Source organism: Lagopus muta, chromosome Z (assembly GCF_023343835.1).
Source record: "Lagopus muta isolate bLagMut1 chromosome Z, bLagMut1 primary, whole genome shotgun sequence".
Lineage (NCBI taxonomy): Eukaryota > Metazoa > Chordata > Aves > Galliformes > Phasianidae > Lagopus > Lagopus muta.
Window position 1 is genome coordinate 36,182,494 of NC_064472.1, and position 18,134 is coordinate 36,200,627.

Here is an 18,134-nt window from a genome sequence, read left to right on the forward strand (position 1 = left end):
TGACCAAATAATGTTATTACTGGATGTTACATTTTGACCACATTGGATTATTTCAGTTGGCGAAGCAAAGGAAACTCTTATCTTCCCTTCTCTCATTATTTCCCGTTTGTCATCTGTTAAGAATTTTTGATGTATTTATCACTTCAGAGCCAAATGCTGTCTCTCAGCAAAGGGCCAGTGTTTCATATCTTTCCATTTATGACACTCAAAGAATGAGGGAGTTTAGTCTCTATAAAGACAAGATGATGTATTTCCAATGACCTCAACACATCATTGAAACAGTAGTGCATCATAAAGGATGTAAAATATGTCCCATGTAATGCCCAGTATTAAGACAGTGCAATATAAAAGACTAAAGAAAAAGTGCGTTTCACTTTTGAAGTATGATTTTATCATTCTTTAATAGTATCCAGATTACAGTTGTGTAGTACTCACGATGATGAAAGAATTCAGCAGTTGTAGAAAGTTATACAGAAGAAGTCCATTATTTTGAAAGACACAAAATAGTATTCACCTGCTAGTTACTCATAAGTGCTTTTGGTAAGGCCACAAAGAAAAAACAGCTTGCCATCTAACATTTACAAGACCACATAAATTCCAATAGTACATGCAAGATATAAGTGAAAGGATCATTTCCATAGCACTATGGAGAGCTTCCACTGAAAATAAAAATAAATCTTAAGGAGTTAGTCATTTTCCAAACATTAAATCTTCCCTTTCTCAGTTAATTACATTAAATTTTCTACTTTATTATTTATATTGTTAATGTAAGCAAGCTTTTCTTTTACAATCAGGAAGCAAAAAGGTTAATGAATAATGCAGGACATAAAGCATTTCAGAATTCAAATAGCTTTTTCAGGTTCATTTGAAGAAGCTAAATTCTGCACATCAAGAAGAATTACGAGTTCTTCTGTGGAATCTTGATTGTGACAGTCTTAACTTCAGTGTATTCTTGAAGGCCGTATTCTCCCCTAGACAAAAGAAAACCAAGGGAAATACCGAAGTTAATAAGTTAATGCTTTTTATACTAATTATGTCCTTATATTTTCCGTGGCACTGTTCAATTGCGCAGATGGGTAACAGGGTTAATAGACATATCTGTAAGACATCTGTGCAGTTAAACTGCTTTTGGATGCCTTTCGAAAAGCTGTAATAATTGTTTCCTGGGAAAAGTGGGAAAGATAGTGGTTTCATTTCTGTGCAAAAGAATGGCATTCAGTCAGTGTAGTGCATTTCTAAACTTAGTTTGTGTGCAACAAATCAGGCATGCATTAGGTCTTTGCAGGCATACACAACACGTCTTTTGCCAAAGCTTTCCTCTGCTGTCAAGAGTCTTTTCCAGAGTGTAAGAAATAGAAGCTTAATCTCAAGTAAACTGGAGCAATAATTAATCCTCTGTGAAATCTCTGAGACTGTGAAAATACTTAATCTTAGTGTGATGTTCTTAACATGATTCCACCTTTAAGTTTTACATGACAAGATGAAGTTTATTTATGTGTCTAGCTGGTTGGCATTTGATGCAGGAAAGGCATTTAGACATAACTTGACCGGTTTTTCAGAACCAAAGTTTCTGTGATGCAACGCTACTCAGTTCCCAGAAAAATCTAGATACTCATGTACGCAAAACAGAAATCTGTACTCCGGACTCCGCTGTGGGAAAATGAATCCCAATTTTCTTACTGTTTTGATGATGTATTTTGTTATTACGTGGCATTTAGTAGTTTACTTCATAATGGTGTTAAAATTCCAAGAACTATATAGGGATTTTTTTTCTGGGATTCCAGGAAACTGATGGTTTGACACACTGACTTAATTCAGTGCAATTTTTTCACACATATTTCTGCCACTTCTACAACTGATTCCCACCTGCTTACAAAGCTTTTGTTTTTTTTATTTTTATTTTTATTTCATTTTCCATGGCAGATCTTTATCTGGTGCTTATTCCTTTCCTCACTATTCCTTGCTCTTCAGTGGCAATATATTTTTTATTAGAGTACTAGTTGCGATTTTGGACCAAGCATTAGGAAAAACTTCATTTGCACAGATCTGAACTGCTACAAAATGCACAGTAGTGCATTTCTGTGATATTATTGATTTCCCATTTTTTTCTTTTTTTTTTTTTTTTTCCCACAGCAAGTAAATCTTCAAAATAATTCTACAAATGTCTATAATTCAGAAGTGAAGATTTCCCAATTTTCTGCGATCAAGTGCATAACAGTCTGTGTTAGCAATGGTCCAGATGTGGTGAGGTTTTTTTTTTTTGTTTTTGTTTTTGTTTTTAATTTTGTTTGTTTTCATTTCATTTTCTGATTCTCTCAGCATTTGTATAAATCTCTTCCCTTTGAAGCCATTGGCACATCACTTGCTATCAGGAGCATATTGAATTCAATAATAAGAAATCATGAAAATCCTAGCTTTTATTTCTTTTAAATAATAAAAAAAATCTGATGTCTTTCCCTTGCATTTCTTAACAAAAGTCTGCTGTGATTTATGTTGCAAGAAGCCCAAAAGCAAAATGCTATAATGTAGGAAAAGTGTAGGATATCGTATCTTTAACAGCATAGCACATGATATGAATCTAATGCTACTATGAATATCAGAATGAATGTGGATGAAAGAAGACGTGATTCAAACTGAAACTGTAGTAAATCTTAAGTCTGAAACAATTTGAATAGCTTTTCATTTCTATAAACTGTGTTCCATTTCTTTTCCCACTTCTCTGGGAAAAGACAAGAGTATTGCAACTATACAGTTATATTTTACAATGCATTTAATCAAGTTGGATAGTAAATTCAAGGATTTTAAAATGTCTTGTAATCTTAAAAAAGGGACACTTACAGGGGATTCCACAAACTATGCATGATTTCTGTGTACATATATGCATGTCAATGACACTTTCTTTTTATATGCAAAAACCGTACACCATAAACACAATGATTAGTTTTTCATATTAACAGTCTGCAAACTACTTCGCAGTTATTGTGAAAATTGTCTTTATAATGGAATTCTTTGCTTGACATTATGTCTGACAACATGATATTTCTGAATATTACACAGAGTAGTTTGTCAAAATCTCAAGTTGGTCATCCTAACTGTGAATATTAATAGCTGGAATTTGGAATTTCATCTTCTATTTCCTATGAATCTACAGTATTAAAGTTGTTTACTTACATTTCTCTTCCATTTCCTGACATCTTAAATCCTCCGAAAGGACACTGAGCTGACAATGCACTATAACAATTAACCCTGGAAGAATTATAAAAAAAAGACTTTAGAAAGTATGAAACAACCTTTCTCAGTTCTGACAAGTCCGTGTTGTGCCATCAGCTATAATATATTTGTGGTGATAAATCTGTGGTAAAATACATATGAGTAATGCATTTGCAAGAAATATGCTACTGTGATGAAGTAGCATATTGATCAAAAGTCTTCAAGCTGAGTGAAAGTCACATCTTTCTTCTGATAGTAACAACGAATCTCCTTCCTAATCAATGAATCAGCTCTCAACCCAAATCTAAGCAGAGATAGTTCTGCTGTATGTCTACTTTCAATAGGCAAATTCAGGTCACTTAAATATTTGTTTAGGAAACTTTTTTTTGGTTCTTCTCACTGTTAAGCCATTCTGTACTGTGGCTGAAAACAAAATACAAGGATACAGTGAATAAGGATGGAATGGGAATTTGTACTAACAAGAGTTTGGGCAGAATACGCATTGTACTCCATAGCTGAGCAGCAATTTCTATTTTTCAACACTGTCAAATCAGATGTTCTCTATTTTCACATCTTACATTTTTTCCACTGCCAGTTTAACGGTTTATTAGGAAAAGGACTGGATATTAGGAAAAGGTTCTTTACCAAGAGGGTGGTTGGGCATTGGAGCAGACTCACAGGGGCAGTAGCCAAAACTGCTGGAGTTCAAATGGCATTTGGATAATGCCCTCAGACATCCAGCCTAGTTTTGAGTAGACCTGTGGAAAGCCCAGATTTGGGCTCTATGATCCTGGTGGGTTCCTTCCTACTCAGCATATTTTGTAACTCAGTAAAAAGGTTTTTTTTCATTGTTAAGGATTCCTAGACAGATCAACAATTGCAGAAGAGTGAATAACGAAGATTTTACTTTTGTTTTAACCTTTCATCCTTTTGAAAGAATATTATCTCTTAGGTCAAACTTGTTAACTTTTATAAAACATATGTTTTTAAGTCACAAGACATCAGCACAAATTTGTACTCATGGCATGTCCTTAAATAAAAAAAATAGTAAGTACACGTGCTTTGAGTGCCAGTGAAATTAATTGTTCACTTTCTGATAGGAAAATGTGCGACTCTTTGTCAGAAATTATATAGTCTGATGTTCCTTCAGGTTTCCACTTTTGCTTCTCCCAGCCTTTGCCTTTTAGTTCCGTATAGGTTGCCTTTTTCTTTTCCACTTCTACATGACAGTTTTTTTGCAAGTTTTTTCTGCCTTATGGTTCCCCATAGCATCTTTTCCTCCCTACTTATAACTGTTCTTAGAATTATAGAATCATAGAATCCATAGAGTTGGAAGGGATCTTTAAAGGCCATCTAGTCCAGCAGCACTGCAATAAACGGGGACATCCACAGCTAGATCAGATTGCCCAGGACCTGATTCAAGCTTGTCTTGAAAGTCTTCAGGGACAGGGCATCAGCCACGTCTCTAGGCAAGCTGTTCCAGTGCCTCACCACCCTCTCTGTAAAAGACTTTTTCCTTCTATCCAACATAAATCTACCCTCTTTAAGCTTGAAGCCATTTCCCCTTGTTCTATCACCACAATCCTGCTTCTTCGATCCGTACTGATTCTTACACTTTTTTGAATCACGTTATATCAATCTTTTCATTCACAGGAAAATTTTCTGCACAGATTAATGGTCAAGCAACTTCAAATAATGGATTTATTTGCACATTACAGAAAATGATCCCTGCAAATTGAATATGTATTGGGTTACCCCCAGATCCTGAACAGAAAAGAAACCAGTGTCTTTACTGTCTTTCCTTTTGTTTTCTTTCACTTTTAGTAAGCACATGTAATTTTTTTCAGACTTAGTTTACAGGGCAAATGTGTGAAGAAGAGAAGTATTTGTAATATCTCAGTAGGTATGGACAAATGAGGGTTGAAATACAATAGTGTACCAGCAAAAGCAGTTTTCTGGTTTTCTGCATTTCTGAGGGAAGATTTAAATGAGTCATGACTTACCACACTGTCCCAGCCTGAAGAGCAGCTGCAAACGTCAGTGCTTTATCAATGTCTTTGGTAAAAACTGCTGCTGCTAAGCCATAGGTAGTGTTATTTGCCCTCTTGATAACTTCATCTATAGTTTTAAACTTCATGATTTGTTGAACAGGTCCAAATATCTGTTTTAGGCACATACAAATACATGAAGTGGACTATCGTATCTCATTATCACAATTTATAAACAATAAAAAATGTTTCTTTCAGACAGTCTTGTTCCTAAATTCAATCAGTCAAGGTTATCCATGTTAGAGTTCTAAAATGGATTATAAATTAACATGGAGGTAATATTTTTATAGTATGGAGCAAATCAAGTTGGCCTCTTGTAAAAAGAAAAAAGAAAAAAATGAATAAAGCAATAGATAAGAAACAATACACAATGAAAATAAATAAATAAATAAGATGAAGAGATGCCTAGCATAACAGGTATGTAGCATGGAGTTATGGTATGTTACAGATCTATACTGGTGACTAGCCAACTGATATTTCTTCAGGAAACTCCAAGTTGAAAAAGGTATTCAACATATCTCTCTCCTAAACTTTTAATTAGTCCTTCATTTCTGCAGATATCAGCACAATTAAACATTCGCACCAGTCATATATGTTCTGCTCTCTTTCTGGGTTCAATATGAGAAAATATTCTATTAAACTTCTCTTTCTCACTGCTATCTCTGTGTTTGCAGCTATATATGAACACTACCTACTACTTCATGCTAACACTGTGTAGGGCAGGGGGGCATTATTGCATCTAATTGCTTCAGTTCCCATCATTTATGAGACTTCCACTTGATTCTATTGGAAAATACTGACTCCTAGTTTCTAATTGGTGTTGCGAGGAATTATTAACACTGATTACAAAAAACAGTGAACATTTCTTCAGTGTGCAAGCCTGAGATTAAAAATCCAAGCATTCTTTAAATTGCCTTTGCTCTCTGTGGTTTTGTTACTCAATAGATTCAAAATATTGTGAGAAGGTCAGTTCTTACAGTTCTGTTGAGCTAAAGGAAAGAAATAAACCTGTGAGGAAATGTATCTGTGATGTCTCCTACCTGTTTTACAGATCAGAAGAAACACTTCAAGTTACTTTTTGAGCAACTTTATCTGATTTTTCTTGTCTTTGCAATTAGCACTCAGTGCTCTGGTGTTCATTTTAACTTAGCCTTTTTAATTTTGCTAAACATATGAAGTATGAGCAGCAGCATGCATTAGCAGTCTTGCTGGCAAAAAGAAGTAACTCCTAGATGCCTTACAATTTTGAAGGAGCTTTCTAGCATGAAGAAATATAACAGACAATAATTGCACTAGTATTAATCCAGACAAATGAAAGCCAAACAACACAGAGAATGAAGAGATCATAACTTTACTTTGAGACTGTGCTCACAGAAAAGCTCTGCGCTCATAACCCTTTTCCTTCCAGCTTGTCATTGCTAACCTAGCACTGCCCCCTTAGTTGGTTCAGTACAAGCCCTTCAACACTGCGTGGGTGCTTCTGCAAAGGAATTTAGATTAAGCAACCCTGCAGAGGCAACACTTTTCTGTAATTGTCACCAAGCAAAACGCCCGTGGAAGCACAACTCATTGCAAAATAGCTGTTTGGTGCCTATTGTGTCAAAACTGCAACTTGAGCTGCTCCTTAGGGACTGCAGAGTTCACAAGTTATGTTTTCAACATTTGTTTCTCTGTTACAGTTACCATAGCTGATATGTGAGACATGGGCAGTATGAGGTGACGTAATTAACAGACCCAGCCTTAACATTTCTTATCTCTTATCAGCTTAAGGTGGTGCCTTTGCTGGCAGGCCAGCCTCATACTCCTCTCCATTGACCTCTAATGGACTGGTGAAAGAGGCCTAAGAAACCAAGAAAAGGACTTCAAACACCAGGCCGGAACAACAGATTAATTTGGAACATTTTTATATAGTCACTTGACCTTCTGAATGGATATTTTGTACACACATTTAAACTGAAAATCTCCAGTATTGATTGCCAAGAATTTATTTACCTCTTCTTTGGCGATGCGCATATCATCCGTAACATTAGAAAAAACTGTGGGCTGGATGAAGTAACCCTTGTTTCCCCATGCACCTCCTCCACATTCCAGTTTGGCTCCTTCTTTTTTTCCACTCTCAATTAGATCCAGGATTTTTTGAAACTGCTCCTTATCAATCTAAGTGAAAAGATACACAGGGATTAAAACAGTGTCAAGCTCACAACTTAAAAGTGTTCCAGCTTTGTTCAACAGCATGTGTTGAAGAAGGACATCTGGAAAGCCCAGCAAACATTCTTGTCAATAACTTCTAAAAACTATTCAGGTAAATCAGTAATGAGAAATTTTCACTCAGAAAAATCAGCTGTACAAGGACTGATAGCATGCATATCTTCAATATAAATGAAAGAAAATCTATAAAATAAACATATATGGTACTTTTTCCAGAAGTGTTCTCAGCTGCACATGATTCATACAAATAAGAATTGATGAGCTTGTTTCTGAAGTTATAACAGGGGGATTGATCTAGCCTGCAAGATTCTCTTGTACTTCACTGGGGCTGGTAGACTGGCCCTGCTGTTTTTCTAAATCATTAAAGAATGTTAAAAAGAAATGGTACAATATAACTGAAATTCACTGCTGTTTTTAAGTTCTGAGACTCTTAGCTTTTGTGGTTTGGGAAACATAGATTGCAGATTTTGTTGTTTTTTTTTTTATTGGACGAAGACAACTTCTGTCCTTCTTCCCCAAGTTCACCAAGAAAGACAGCATGGAAAGGGAAGGGAAAGGGAGTTTATGATGGTGGTACAGTAAAGGTTTATATTTCTCTAACCTCTTCCAGTTTTTTAAGCTACAAAAGAGATAAAAGCAAATATTGTGAACAGGACAAGGAAGAGCTTACATTTACCTCTCTCTTCTTCCCTCTTCAAATCTACTAATCAGCCCTTCATGCATTAGAGAAATTATATACAAAGTAACATTTATTTCAAGAAAAATTCAATGGTAATTCATGCTCTTTGGTGGAGGCATACAATACAACACCTTTTTTTTTTTTTTTTTAACTTAAATTTTTAGAGTCATAGAATCCTTAAGAGTTGGAAAGCACTTTTAAGGGTCACACAGTATAGCTCCCCTGGAATGAATAGGGACATGCACAGTAAGATCAGGTTGCTCAGAGCTTGGTCCAGCCTGGCCTTGAGCGTCTCCAGGGACAGGGTTTCCACTATCTCTCTGGGCAACCAGAGAAAAAGATTCTTTTCAACAATTTCATGAATCTTCAATCTGTCAGAGTTCAACTTTTCAATCTCTAGCTAATGAAGACACTAAAATTACTTCTGGGGGGGCTCTTGCACAGAAATTCTTTTCTGTGTTCATAGTCATCACTCAGTGAAGTAGACATATATTTTATTCTCTTACTCATGCAATAAAAAGGTGTCATTTCACTTAAACAACAAATATTACTATTTCAGTCATAGAACAACACAGCATTGTAAAAGGTTTGGGAGATTCCTGGATGTATATTAGACTAAACAGTTATTCAACTAAAGCCGTGATAAAAGCTTATAATTTTAGGGGTATTTATTTCTGGGGATATTTATAAGGAGGTGATTTTTAGTTCCATGTGCTCCCCTTGTCATTATCCTTTCAAACAATTGCCTTAGTGCACACTGAAGATATAAAGTTTCTGCTACCCTGGTGGCCAAATATCTCTTGTGCATAAACATCATGAAGAGAAAATGTTTAGATGATACAGCTCAAGTTTTTTTCAGTCATTTCTTTGTTATTGTTATCATCATAATTTTTCTTAATAATCTGTGAATTATCATATATATGTTATTTTACATTTCAGCAGGGCTTTTGTATTTTCTTTCATGCCTGCTGTGCAAAACACTACCCAAACTTGTGGCCTGAGGGAGGTGCTCTCCCAGAGAGCCTACGAACTGGTGGGAAAAATTTGGTTTTCAATGAAGCTATATGACACAGGAACACAGTGAATCAGTTCACATTTAATAGGGAATCTGTTGGCATAATCTTTTGACACCAAAAGAAAAAATACAAAATTTTGATTTTTAATTGTGTGGTATTCTAAAACTGAGATCAGTATAACAAAGACCTAGCATCTTGAAAAATGCTCTCAGCTTTAATTTCCTGAAGTTACTCACTTACTGAGGCACCAATTGAATATAATGCTAGCACTCTAATATGGGTGGTATGGGCAACTTGCACTTTTACAGCTGTTGCACTGGAACTTTCTCAAAGCATTGAAGTTCTGTGTAATGGTCCCCTTTTCCGTACCAAATGGATCTGGAAAAGAGAATGAAATCGTACTCCTGTCTTACTAATTCTCTGATGGTAATGCAAACAACCCTCACTCCAGTTTTTCTTCCTAATTCTCGGTCTAGTTACTAGTCAACGGTTCTCAGCGTTAACACTAAAACAAGAGCAGATTTAGGAGTACATTAAAGTGGGATGTTCCGCCAAAATTAAATGAGAGACATATATTACTCACTTGAGGGCCTTGCTGTACACCAGGTGACAGAGGATCCCCAAGAATGTATTTCTTTGCTCGTTCAATGCTCCGACGAACAAACTCGTCATAAATAGGCTCCTCCACAAAAATTCTGGATCCTGCTACACAACACTGTCCTTGGTGGTAGAACAGACCAATGTGTGCAAATTCCACAGCTTCATCCACTGCAAAGAAATGCAGACTTCATCAGTCATGAATTTCAGTGGTCACCTCATGAATTATTTCTAGATTTGCCATGTCATCTTATTTCTCTTTTTCCCGCATTTTATTTCCGTGATCATTTAAAATATAAGAATTCACTCATTTTATCAATGTCCAAAGCTACTCTTATACACAGCAGCACTGTATTCTGAAAAAAACACATTCAACTGTTTTATGTCAAATATTGATTCAGCATTACCATGAGAAGTCCACTAGGAAGATAATAAACCATCTGTTGGGTTTTGATTCTGAATTCTTTTTGCATTAGAATCATAGTTATACTAAGTGTTAGCAGACTGTCAGATATCTCAGTCCAGCCAAATGGCCAGCAACTGCTAGTGACAATCTACAAATAGACAGCATTACCAGAAACAAACAAACACAAAACACCAGAAAGAAAAGCACACAGAAATTCTTCTATAAGCAGATATGAGTCATTTTTTTTACAAAATGAGAAGTGACCAGGTTAAGTAATGAAAGTTTTACTTACAGTCTGCATCTGCAAATATAATGTTAGGACTTTTTCCTCCAAGTTCCAGTGTAACTCTCTTCAGATTGGACTTCCCTGCTGCTTCCTTGATCAATTTGCCAACCTAAAAGTTAGAAAAAGGATGTTGTTTTAAAATAATATGATCCAGCAACATTCAGAAATCGTAATCACAGTTTGTAATTGCACACTCAGTAGCTGCATACATAATTAACTGCAGAAATAAAACTAAGAAGAAAAAATGAGAAACTAGTATTGGAACTGGAGAGTCAATATGGAGATGACTTTCAGTCTAGAAACCAATAGTAGGCTAGTTTTGTAGAAACTATTTTCCCTGGAAATGTTAATGTTAGCTGTCAAAGATAAATTTTTTTTTGGTACCAACACCCCAATGGCTTGCACCTATAATCTGAAGTAGGTTCTATTTTGTACTTTGCCAGGCTCTCACTAAAATGAGTTTCTCCCTTTTCATTTATGGGAAAGCCTTTTGATGGATAACTTGTATGAGAAAAGATGTAGATATCCACAGTGCCAAATCTTACTCATATTTGTTTCTCCTTTATCAGTAATAAGGAGACCAGAAATGGGAAATGGGCACGGATAGACAGAGACTCTGTGCTGTTTCTTTCAATTGAAGGCATAAATAAAGGAAATTCTGTAATATGAAAAAATAGCAGGGAAAATTGAAATGTGAAATGTACTTGTAGAACTTGCAGCTTTGGCCTATATCTCTTAGTGTGTAGCAGCTACCAAATAACATCCCTGCTGTGACATTCTTCCTGACTTTGGGAATAACATTTCTTCCTGCTGAATTACGCTGTCAGAAGTAATTGACAGGAATGAAAGTCTGGAAACACGTTCCACTGTCCACTTTACTTTGGAGGTATACTGGGCATTACGAATTGTAGCTGTTACAACGGGGAACATCTGTGGAACATTTCTAAAATCTCTTTGCTTTGGGGTTCTTCTTGTTTCCCATAGCTCTTTCAGTCAAGGTTTCTGAGTTTTCTCAGTATGTACTGATTGCTGATATGAGGCAGTGCTATTTATCTTTGGAATGTACATCCAAGAAGTTAAAAGACCAATTGGCAATACTTCCATGAAGTATGTATACAGATAGATAATGTAACGTACTCAAGTAAGGATAAAGTTTTATAGTGACAGCAAGGACAAATCTTCAGTCACATCAATAACTATTCTTGGAGTAAAGAGTAGGGAAAATTAACAGTGACTTCCTTATCAACTGTTGAACTGGTACACATTCAAATAAACTTCTAAGACCACCCCAGTGATCATCCATACAAACACAAAAATGATATTACCTCACCTAAGTGTGTGTAGGACTGGGTATGGTATGAGATTTCTGAAGTAAAAACCTACCATCATGTTGCCATTAAAGACAATACAGGACAGCGTCTTTCAGTTTTTTGCATTTTTTGAACTTATTTTTATTAAGAACTAAAAAAGAAAAAATCTATAAAAATGTTTTGTCTTTAAAGGACAAGCCTTAAAATAGCATTAATATACTAGAACCTATTGTATGTCATGAGGTGCCTTTGTTTGAATGGTTTTCCTGCCATACATTGTTTAAATACGTTTAAAGTTAATAGTAACCAACAAATCATTAAACAGACTTTGTTTAACAAACCAACAGCCAAAAGAAAGAAAAAAAGTTAAAACAGTTACATAGAAAAAAGTTAGACATTAAATCATTGCTTGGAATCAGTGAGGCACAGTTCGTGCTTATATTTTCTTGCATTCGTTATAATACCTCAGTAGAGCCTGTGAAGGCCACTTTGTCTATGTCCATGTGGTGAGAAATTGCTGCTCCAGCAGTGGGTCCAAAGCCGGGCACAATATTCACAACTCCAGGTGGAAATCCTGCCTGAATTGGAAGAGAGAACCCCATAAAATCAGGGAAGTGATAATGTCTAGGAGACTGTCTCCTATAGTCTGACAGCCATTTTCAGTTCTCAACTCACCTTTTCCTAGTTGTACAGTTGTTTTCAGCCTTAGTACCCTAGATACAGTTATTTCTTGCATGGCTTACCCACCCAAACCACAGCAACTTGAGGCCATTTCCTCTTGTCCTGTCAACTGTCACCAGTAAGAAGAGATCAACCCTGCTCTTGCTATAAGCACCTTTCAGATACAGAAAGAGAGCAATAAAGTCTTCCCTCAGCCTCCTTTTCCCTAGACTGAACAGCCCCAGTTCCTTCAGTCTCTCCTCATAGGGCATATTCTCCAAGCCCTTCACAAGACTTGTTGCCCTTCTTTGGACCTGCTCCAGTATTTTTATATATGTACTTACTTAGGCTCAGGGCATACCTGAGTTATATTCCACATAAATGAACTTTCTAATATTTATTGCTAAACAATAATAGAAAGGGCATACTAGATCTTTCTTTTTAAGTTATCCCCCTACCCCACTATAAGAGCATTTTCCATGAGATACAGTAATGGCAGGATTTAGTTTACTCTTAATACTCATTGAGTTTGCATGAAGTAACAAACCACAGCCTGTGTGCTTTGCTGAATCATAGTTTTGGAGCAGAATAATAAAATGTGCTAAGTCATTGCCAACATGCTGCAAGGTCACTGAGCTAGCAATTACTGAAGTCCATGCCAACTCTTCAAACATTTTAGATTACATTTGTTGATCTTATTGGGAAACAAGATAGCTGAACTATTTAACTATTTTTCATTGGGTGTTTACTTTTTTACTTTTTCTTTACACTGGGTGTTTATTGGGCTGAGTACAATTGCCAATGTTACTTTGGAGCCACTGGATAAACTACAACATTCCTTGTGTTCAGGAGCACAAAGTATATTCTGTCATTTTCAGTGTGAAGAGAGTTCACAAATTTGGCATCAGTCAAGCAACACAGGTTTACAGCTCTCTGTTAATTATAAACCCAGGTGGGTGAAAGGTTTGTTCAGTTAAAAAATAATAATAATCAGCTGTAGAAACAGGCTCTTTTCTGTGATAACTATGCTAATAAAGTCCTTGCCACTCACTTCTAAATACCCTGCTCCTGACTTAATGTTTACTTTTGACTTTGAAAGGCACTGTGCAAATATGTTTGCCAAAGAATGGAATGCAGTTTACTAAATTAGTATTGTATTGTGTTTTTTTTTTTTTTTTTAAACTCTGTTTGTAGGTGTGTATAAAGCTGTGTGTATGCATGCTTTTGCCCTGGATTTACTGAACTGGTTCACAGTAGGGTAAGTTCCATAGTACAAGGCTAGACATGTAATAAGAAGTACTTGCAGAGGACAGCCTAGCTTACATTACCTCTGTGGCATTTCAGCTGCAGTGTTCTCTTACATTTCTGAGAAGGGCAAAAAGCAATGCTGTTACCAACTTACCTCTTTAATTAAGGATCCCATGTAAAGGGCACTCAGAGGTGTTTGTTCTGCTGGTTTGACAACCACCGTGTTTCCACAACAAAGTGCAGGGGCGATCTTCCAGATAAACATAACCAGTGGGAAGTTCCACTAAAATACAGATGAGAATGTGTATCAGATTACTAATATGTAACCAAAACCTCTTTGCTTTTTTCTATGATTATAGTGAGAATTGGCAACTGAATAGCTGAACTTTTTATTGAACGCTTTTCAGTGTGAAGATATTTTGAGAAAGCAACTAGCAAATCATGTTGTACAAAGATCAGTGATTTTGGTATATATGAGTCCAGGGGACAGGAAACAACAAGAGTACACCTCTAACAAAGCCTGACAGAAAGCTGCTGGATTAGTGGTAAGTTGGCAGTTTTGTTATCTTGTTTCTTGAATGATCTGTCATCAATTCAGTTTTCAAAGAGAGACAAAGTAATAAAGCATAATACTGCCCCTATACTCTTTCATGGTGGTTTTACTGTCATCTCTCTATTGTTCTCAGCTCAGCTGCAGTGCAGAGCAGCTGACTCCTCTGGACCCCATATCAGCAGTGTGAGGGACAAAAAAGATGGGTGAAAGAGCTCTGCCCCTTTGAAAATAATTCTAGTGGCTTAGGAAGCATTGAGCCTGTGAGAATCAGCAGAAAAGACACAGGAGAAAGTGGAGGAAAAGGCAGTTAACAGTTACCTATTATCTCGGAAATGCTTGGAGAAGTATAAATACATCTGTTCTCTATCTCTCTGGTTATCTCCTTTAATCTCACCTCACCCCCAGAAATAACAGGAGCACAAATAACTCAAAGAAAGGGATTACAAAGCTTTCTGAATCTTCCTTATTGAAGCAGAACTGAGTGAGTGGAAGAGAAATGCTGAGCAGACAAAAGTATTTTGCAGTGTTCACATAATCCTCAAAGGTTGGTTTATGTACAGACTTTGAACTTGGCTTTAAATTTCAATTCAGAGAAAACAAAGATACACTTAGAAGTCCTTGAACATTTTGCATAGGAAGCTAGCATACGTACAAACTGCCCATAGTTCTAGACTGCAATTTTACATAGAAATTTGTCTAGTCTTGTCTGTCTTGAGTTTGCTTTACATGAAATATCTCGTGCCTGACCTACAAAATGAACTAGAACAATAATTCTTTGAGCTCTGCAAGAAGTTGGATCCAAATTATGTTTTCCAGAGATGCTCTCTAGATCAATGTAGTGGTCTAGAGGTACAGCAGATCTGCCAGGTCAACAGAAAGATATCAGGAACAAGAATGGACTCACATGTCCAAACAAGACTGGCAGACAACCCAACTATTTTAGAACCTAGTAAGCTGTCAAGCAGGTCAGAGCAGAATTCCAAACCCAATGTGTGGGAAAAGAGATGGGTGGATCAGAAGTGCCTAGTGCATGTAATCACTGTCACAGCTACCCCTCTAAATTATGTAAACCTCAACAAAGAGTTTGATTTTCTCAGTGTTTTGGATGCTCAGACTCAGGTAGGTCTTCTGAAACTTCTCTTAGAATAAATAAATCCAAAAAACACTGAAAAAGAGCTTGGGAACTTTGGCTTGGCACTCATTAAACATACTCTTTGTGCTGTTGCTTGCAGTGTCATGAAGGTAACCCAGTCATAACCAAAGATTGGAGTAGTCCAGATGCTATACTAAACAGAATAGATATTCCAGGTCCCAAAGAGCTTATTTCTTTTAGGCTATAAATGTTACTCTCTCCACCTAGTTTACTTTGATTCTTTCTGTTCCAACAGAACACAATTCTGTTTTTCAAACAAATTCAATTTTTTGACATTGATCTGTGCTCCATAATACAGGGAGGAGAGAGCCAAGGCTTAATTAGACTGACTCTTTAAAACTCCGCCTTAAAGAGTCCGATGAATACTCAAGATAGTCTCTACTTTTGGGAACAGAAAGTTTCTCACTGGTGATGTATCCACAACTTACAAAAGTTTAAAAACATGCTCATTTGCAACAGGAACATCTGTGGTTTTTTTTAAGTGACTCCAACTTACAGGAATAATTTGTCCACACACACCAACAGGCTCATGTCTTGTAAATGTGAAAAAGTTTCCATCTGAAGGAAGATTAGAATAGATTAGACACATTTGTGAGAAACAGTTAAATCAAAAGAAGTTACATGTAATTTTACTTATAAATGATATTTTCAAAACCTTAACTGTGCAACAACAACCATGAAGTACATCTGGATTCAATCTCTGCTTTCTTCATAGCTCCAACATTTGACTCCGACATTATGACTGACTTTTTGCAGTGATAACTCTTCTTCTCAAAGTGGTATGCACAGCATACCAATGAATATTATTTGTTTCTTTTTTCTCTTTTCACCTTTTTCTTTTTTTGGAAAATACTTTTCTAAAAGCTATTTGCAATCCTAGGTACGTATCAGACTTTTTTTTTCTTTTTAATATTAGATCTTATCTTAAATGAAATCCATTAAGTAAAATAAATTCTCTTTGATTGAAATAAGCATGTGTTCCATTAAGTCTGGTATAGGGATCTATGTCGTGCCAAAATTTGGTAGTTATCACTACAGTTTTCCTTAATTCTTTCTTTATTACCATTCCTTGTCCTTCTGAGAGAAGTCAGCTAGAAACAATGTTATTGTAGAGCTGCTCAGTGGGAGAGGAAACAGAAGGAAAATTCAGGAAAACAAAGGAAAGTTTCCTCATTCTTATCTCTTAGTACTGTTCCTAATAAACTATCTGATAACTGAAACAAATATTATTGCTTTTGCTAATCTTAGCTTTAATAAGCAAATACCTGAGTTACAGTACCATTGCATAAACAACCCAATGCTATGCAAAAGTACCCAATGAGGCTTTTCTAGATGTATATATAGGCTAAAATATTCCTAGACATTAAAATGTACTTTGTAGTTGTATATAGAAAAGAATATAACAATGCTAACAACTACAATGAATGCTCATAATTAGCATTATGATAGAAGTTAAATAAGGCATATTAAAAACAATCTAAAATATATTCCATTAATAATTTTTACTGATACTGCACAGCTTCTAGAAAAATATAGATTTTTACAGGTTACATTGCTTCAGTTCTGTGCTTCTGTTATCTCAAAGCTACTCACCCACTGGAACAGTTCGACCATGGATTTTATCAGCCCAGCCTGCACAGTAGCGTATTGTTTTAATACCGGCACCTAAATCCATTAGGTAGGCAGTAGAAAAGAGTTTACCACCATCAATAGATTCCAATGTCTGTAGACAACAGGAATTACAAAGTTAATATCAAATGTTGATAAGCTTTCCAATATATGTACTTTGTCATTTAGTGTTTGTTAGCATTTAGTGGTTGTTCAGTTCAGAGGTTTTTAGCATGTACTAGTACACAAAAGATTAATTTCCATCTAGAAGAAAAAAGCTCAAAGTTTAATCTACAAACAAGGAAATTTAATGATACTTTATTCTCAGTGATCTATTCAGTTAGCAGGATCATTCTACATTTAAATGGTGACATGTTCTGAAAAAGAATAACATTTTTTCCTATCTGAAATCAGATAAAACATTATAGCTCATACTAAGTATTCTCAAAGTGTAGATGGAAAAATCTACAGCTTGGAGTCTATGAATGCGTAATGGATGCATAACTGGCAACTTATCTAGATTATCTCCTATTTTATTTCCACGGAAAATTCAACAGATATGAAGAGCACAGTAACACTGTTTGATAGAGCAAATTGTCAGCTATGATACACAGTCAGCATAGTCACCAACATTAGCTGTGAATTTTCACCAGAAATGGAAAACAGCCTGCATGCCACCAGTAAATGTGAACCACTGTCACTGTCACCACTGATGAAATGCACCACGTCCAGTCTCATTGTGCTCACGTCCACTGTTTGGTCTCCACAAATGTTTAGCAGATGTCAATAAAACTCATCAGATGCAATTTTTTTGCTGCACGGAGGAATTCATTTCCACACCTTTGCTTCACACACATTTCCATGCCAGATGTCAATCTGACAAATTGCCCCTCAGCCATCCATTGCAGGGCAACAAAATTGCCAGAATATTGGTGGAAGGTTAATCTTTACTGTGCCACCAAAATTCACCTCTAATGTTGTGGGATGTAATACAATAGGAGGCATTACTTTCAGAGCAGGCCTTTTTTATGAAAAATTATATTCAAAGCATGGAATACAAGCCCCAAATAAAAACTTATCTTCCTCATGTGCAGAGGAAAGTTTTGAGACATTAGGAACTCAAGAGACAACATTTCAATATGAAAAATAAAT

General features: G+C 36.0%; 1 protein-coding gene across 1 annotated transcript in view; it reads right to left on the reverse strand.

The window, feature by feature from the left end:
- Window positions 1–382: 382 nt before the first annotated feature.
- ALDH1A1 (aldehyde dehydrogenase 1 family member A1) overlaps window positions 383–18,134 on the reverse strand; it is a 31,928-nt gene continuing 14,176 nt past the window's right edge. Inside the window, exons 4-13 of the mRNA XM_048931947.1 lie at window positions 16,968–17,097; window positions 15,871–15,932; window positions 13,823–13,951; window positions 12,225–12,338; window positions 10,457–10,559; window positions 9,745–9,929; window positions 7,251–7,415; window positions 5,214–5,371; window positions 3,172–3,246; window positions 383–971 (exon numbers count right to left, since the gene is read on the reverse strand). Of these exons, the coding sequence (XP_048787904.1) occupies window positions 899–971; window positions 3,172–3,246; window positions 5,214–5,371; window positions 7,251–7,415; window positions 9,745–9,929; window positions 10,457–10,559; window positions 12,225–12,338; window positions 13,823–13,951; window positions 15,871–15,932; window positions 16,968–17,097 (1,194 nt within the window). The 3' untranslated portion in view covers window positions 383–898. The remainder of the gene's footprint in view (window positions 972–3,171; window positions 3,247–5,213; window positions 5,372–7,250; window positions 7,416–9,744; window positions 9,930–10,456; window positions 10,560–12,224; window positions 12,339–13,822; window positions 13,952–15,870; window positions 15,933–16,967; window positions 17,098–18,134) is intronic.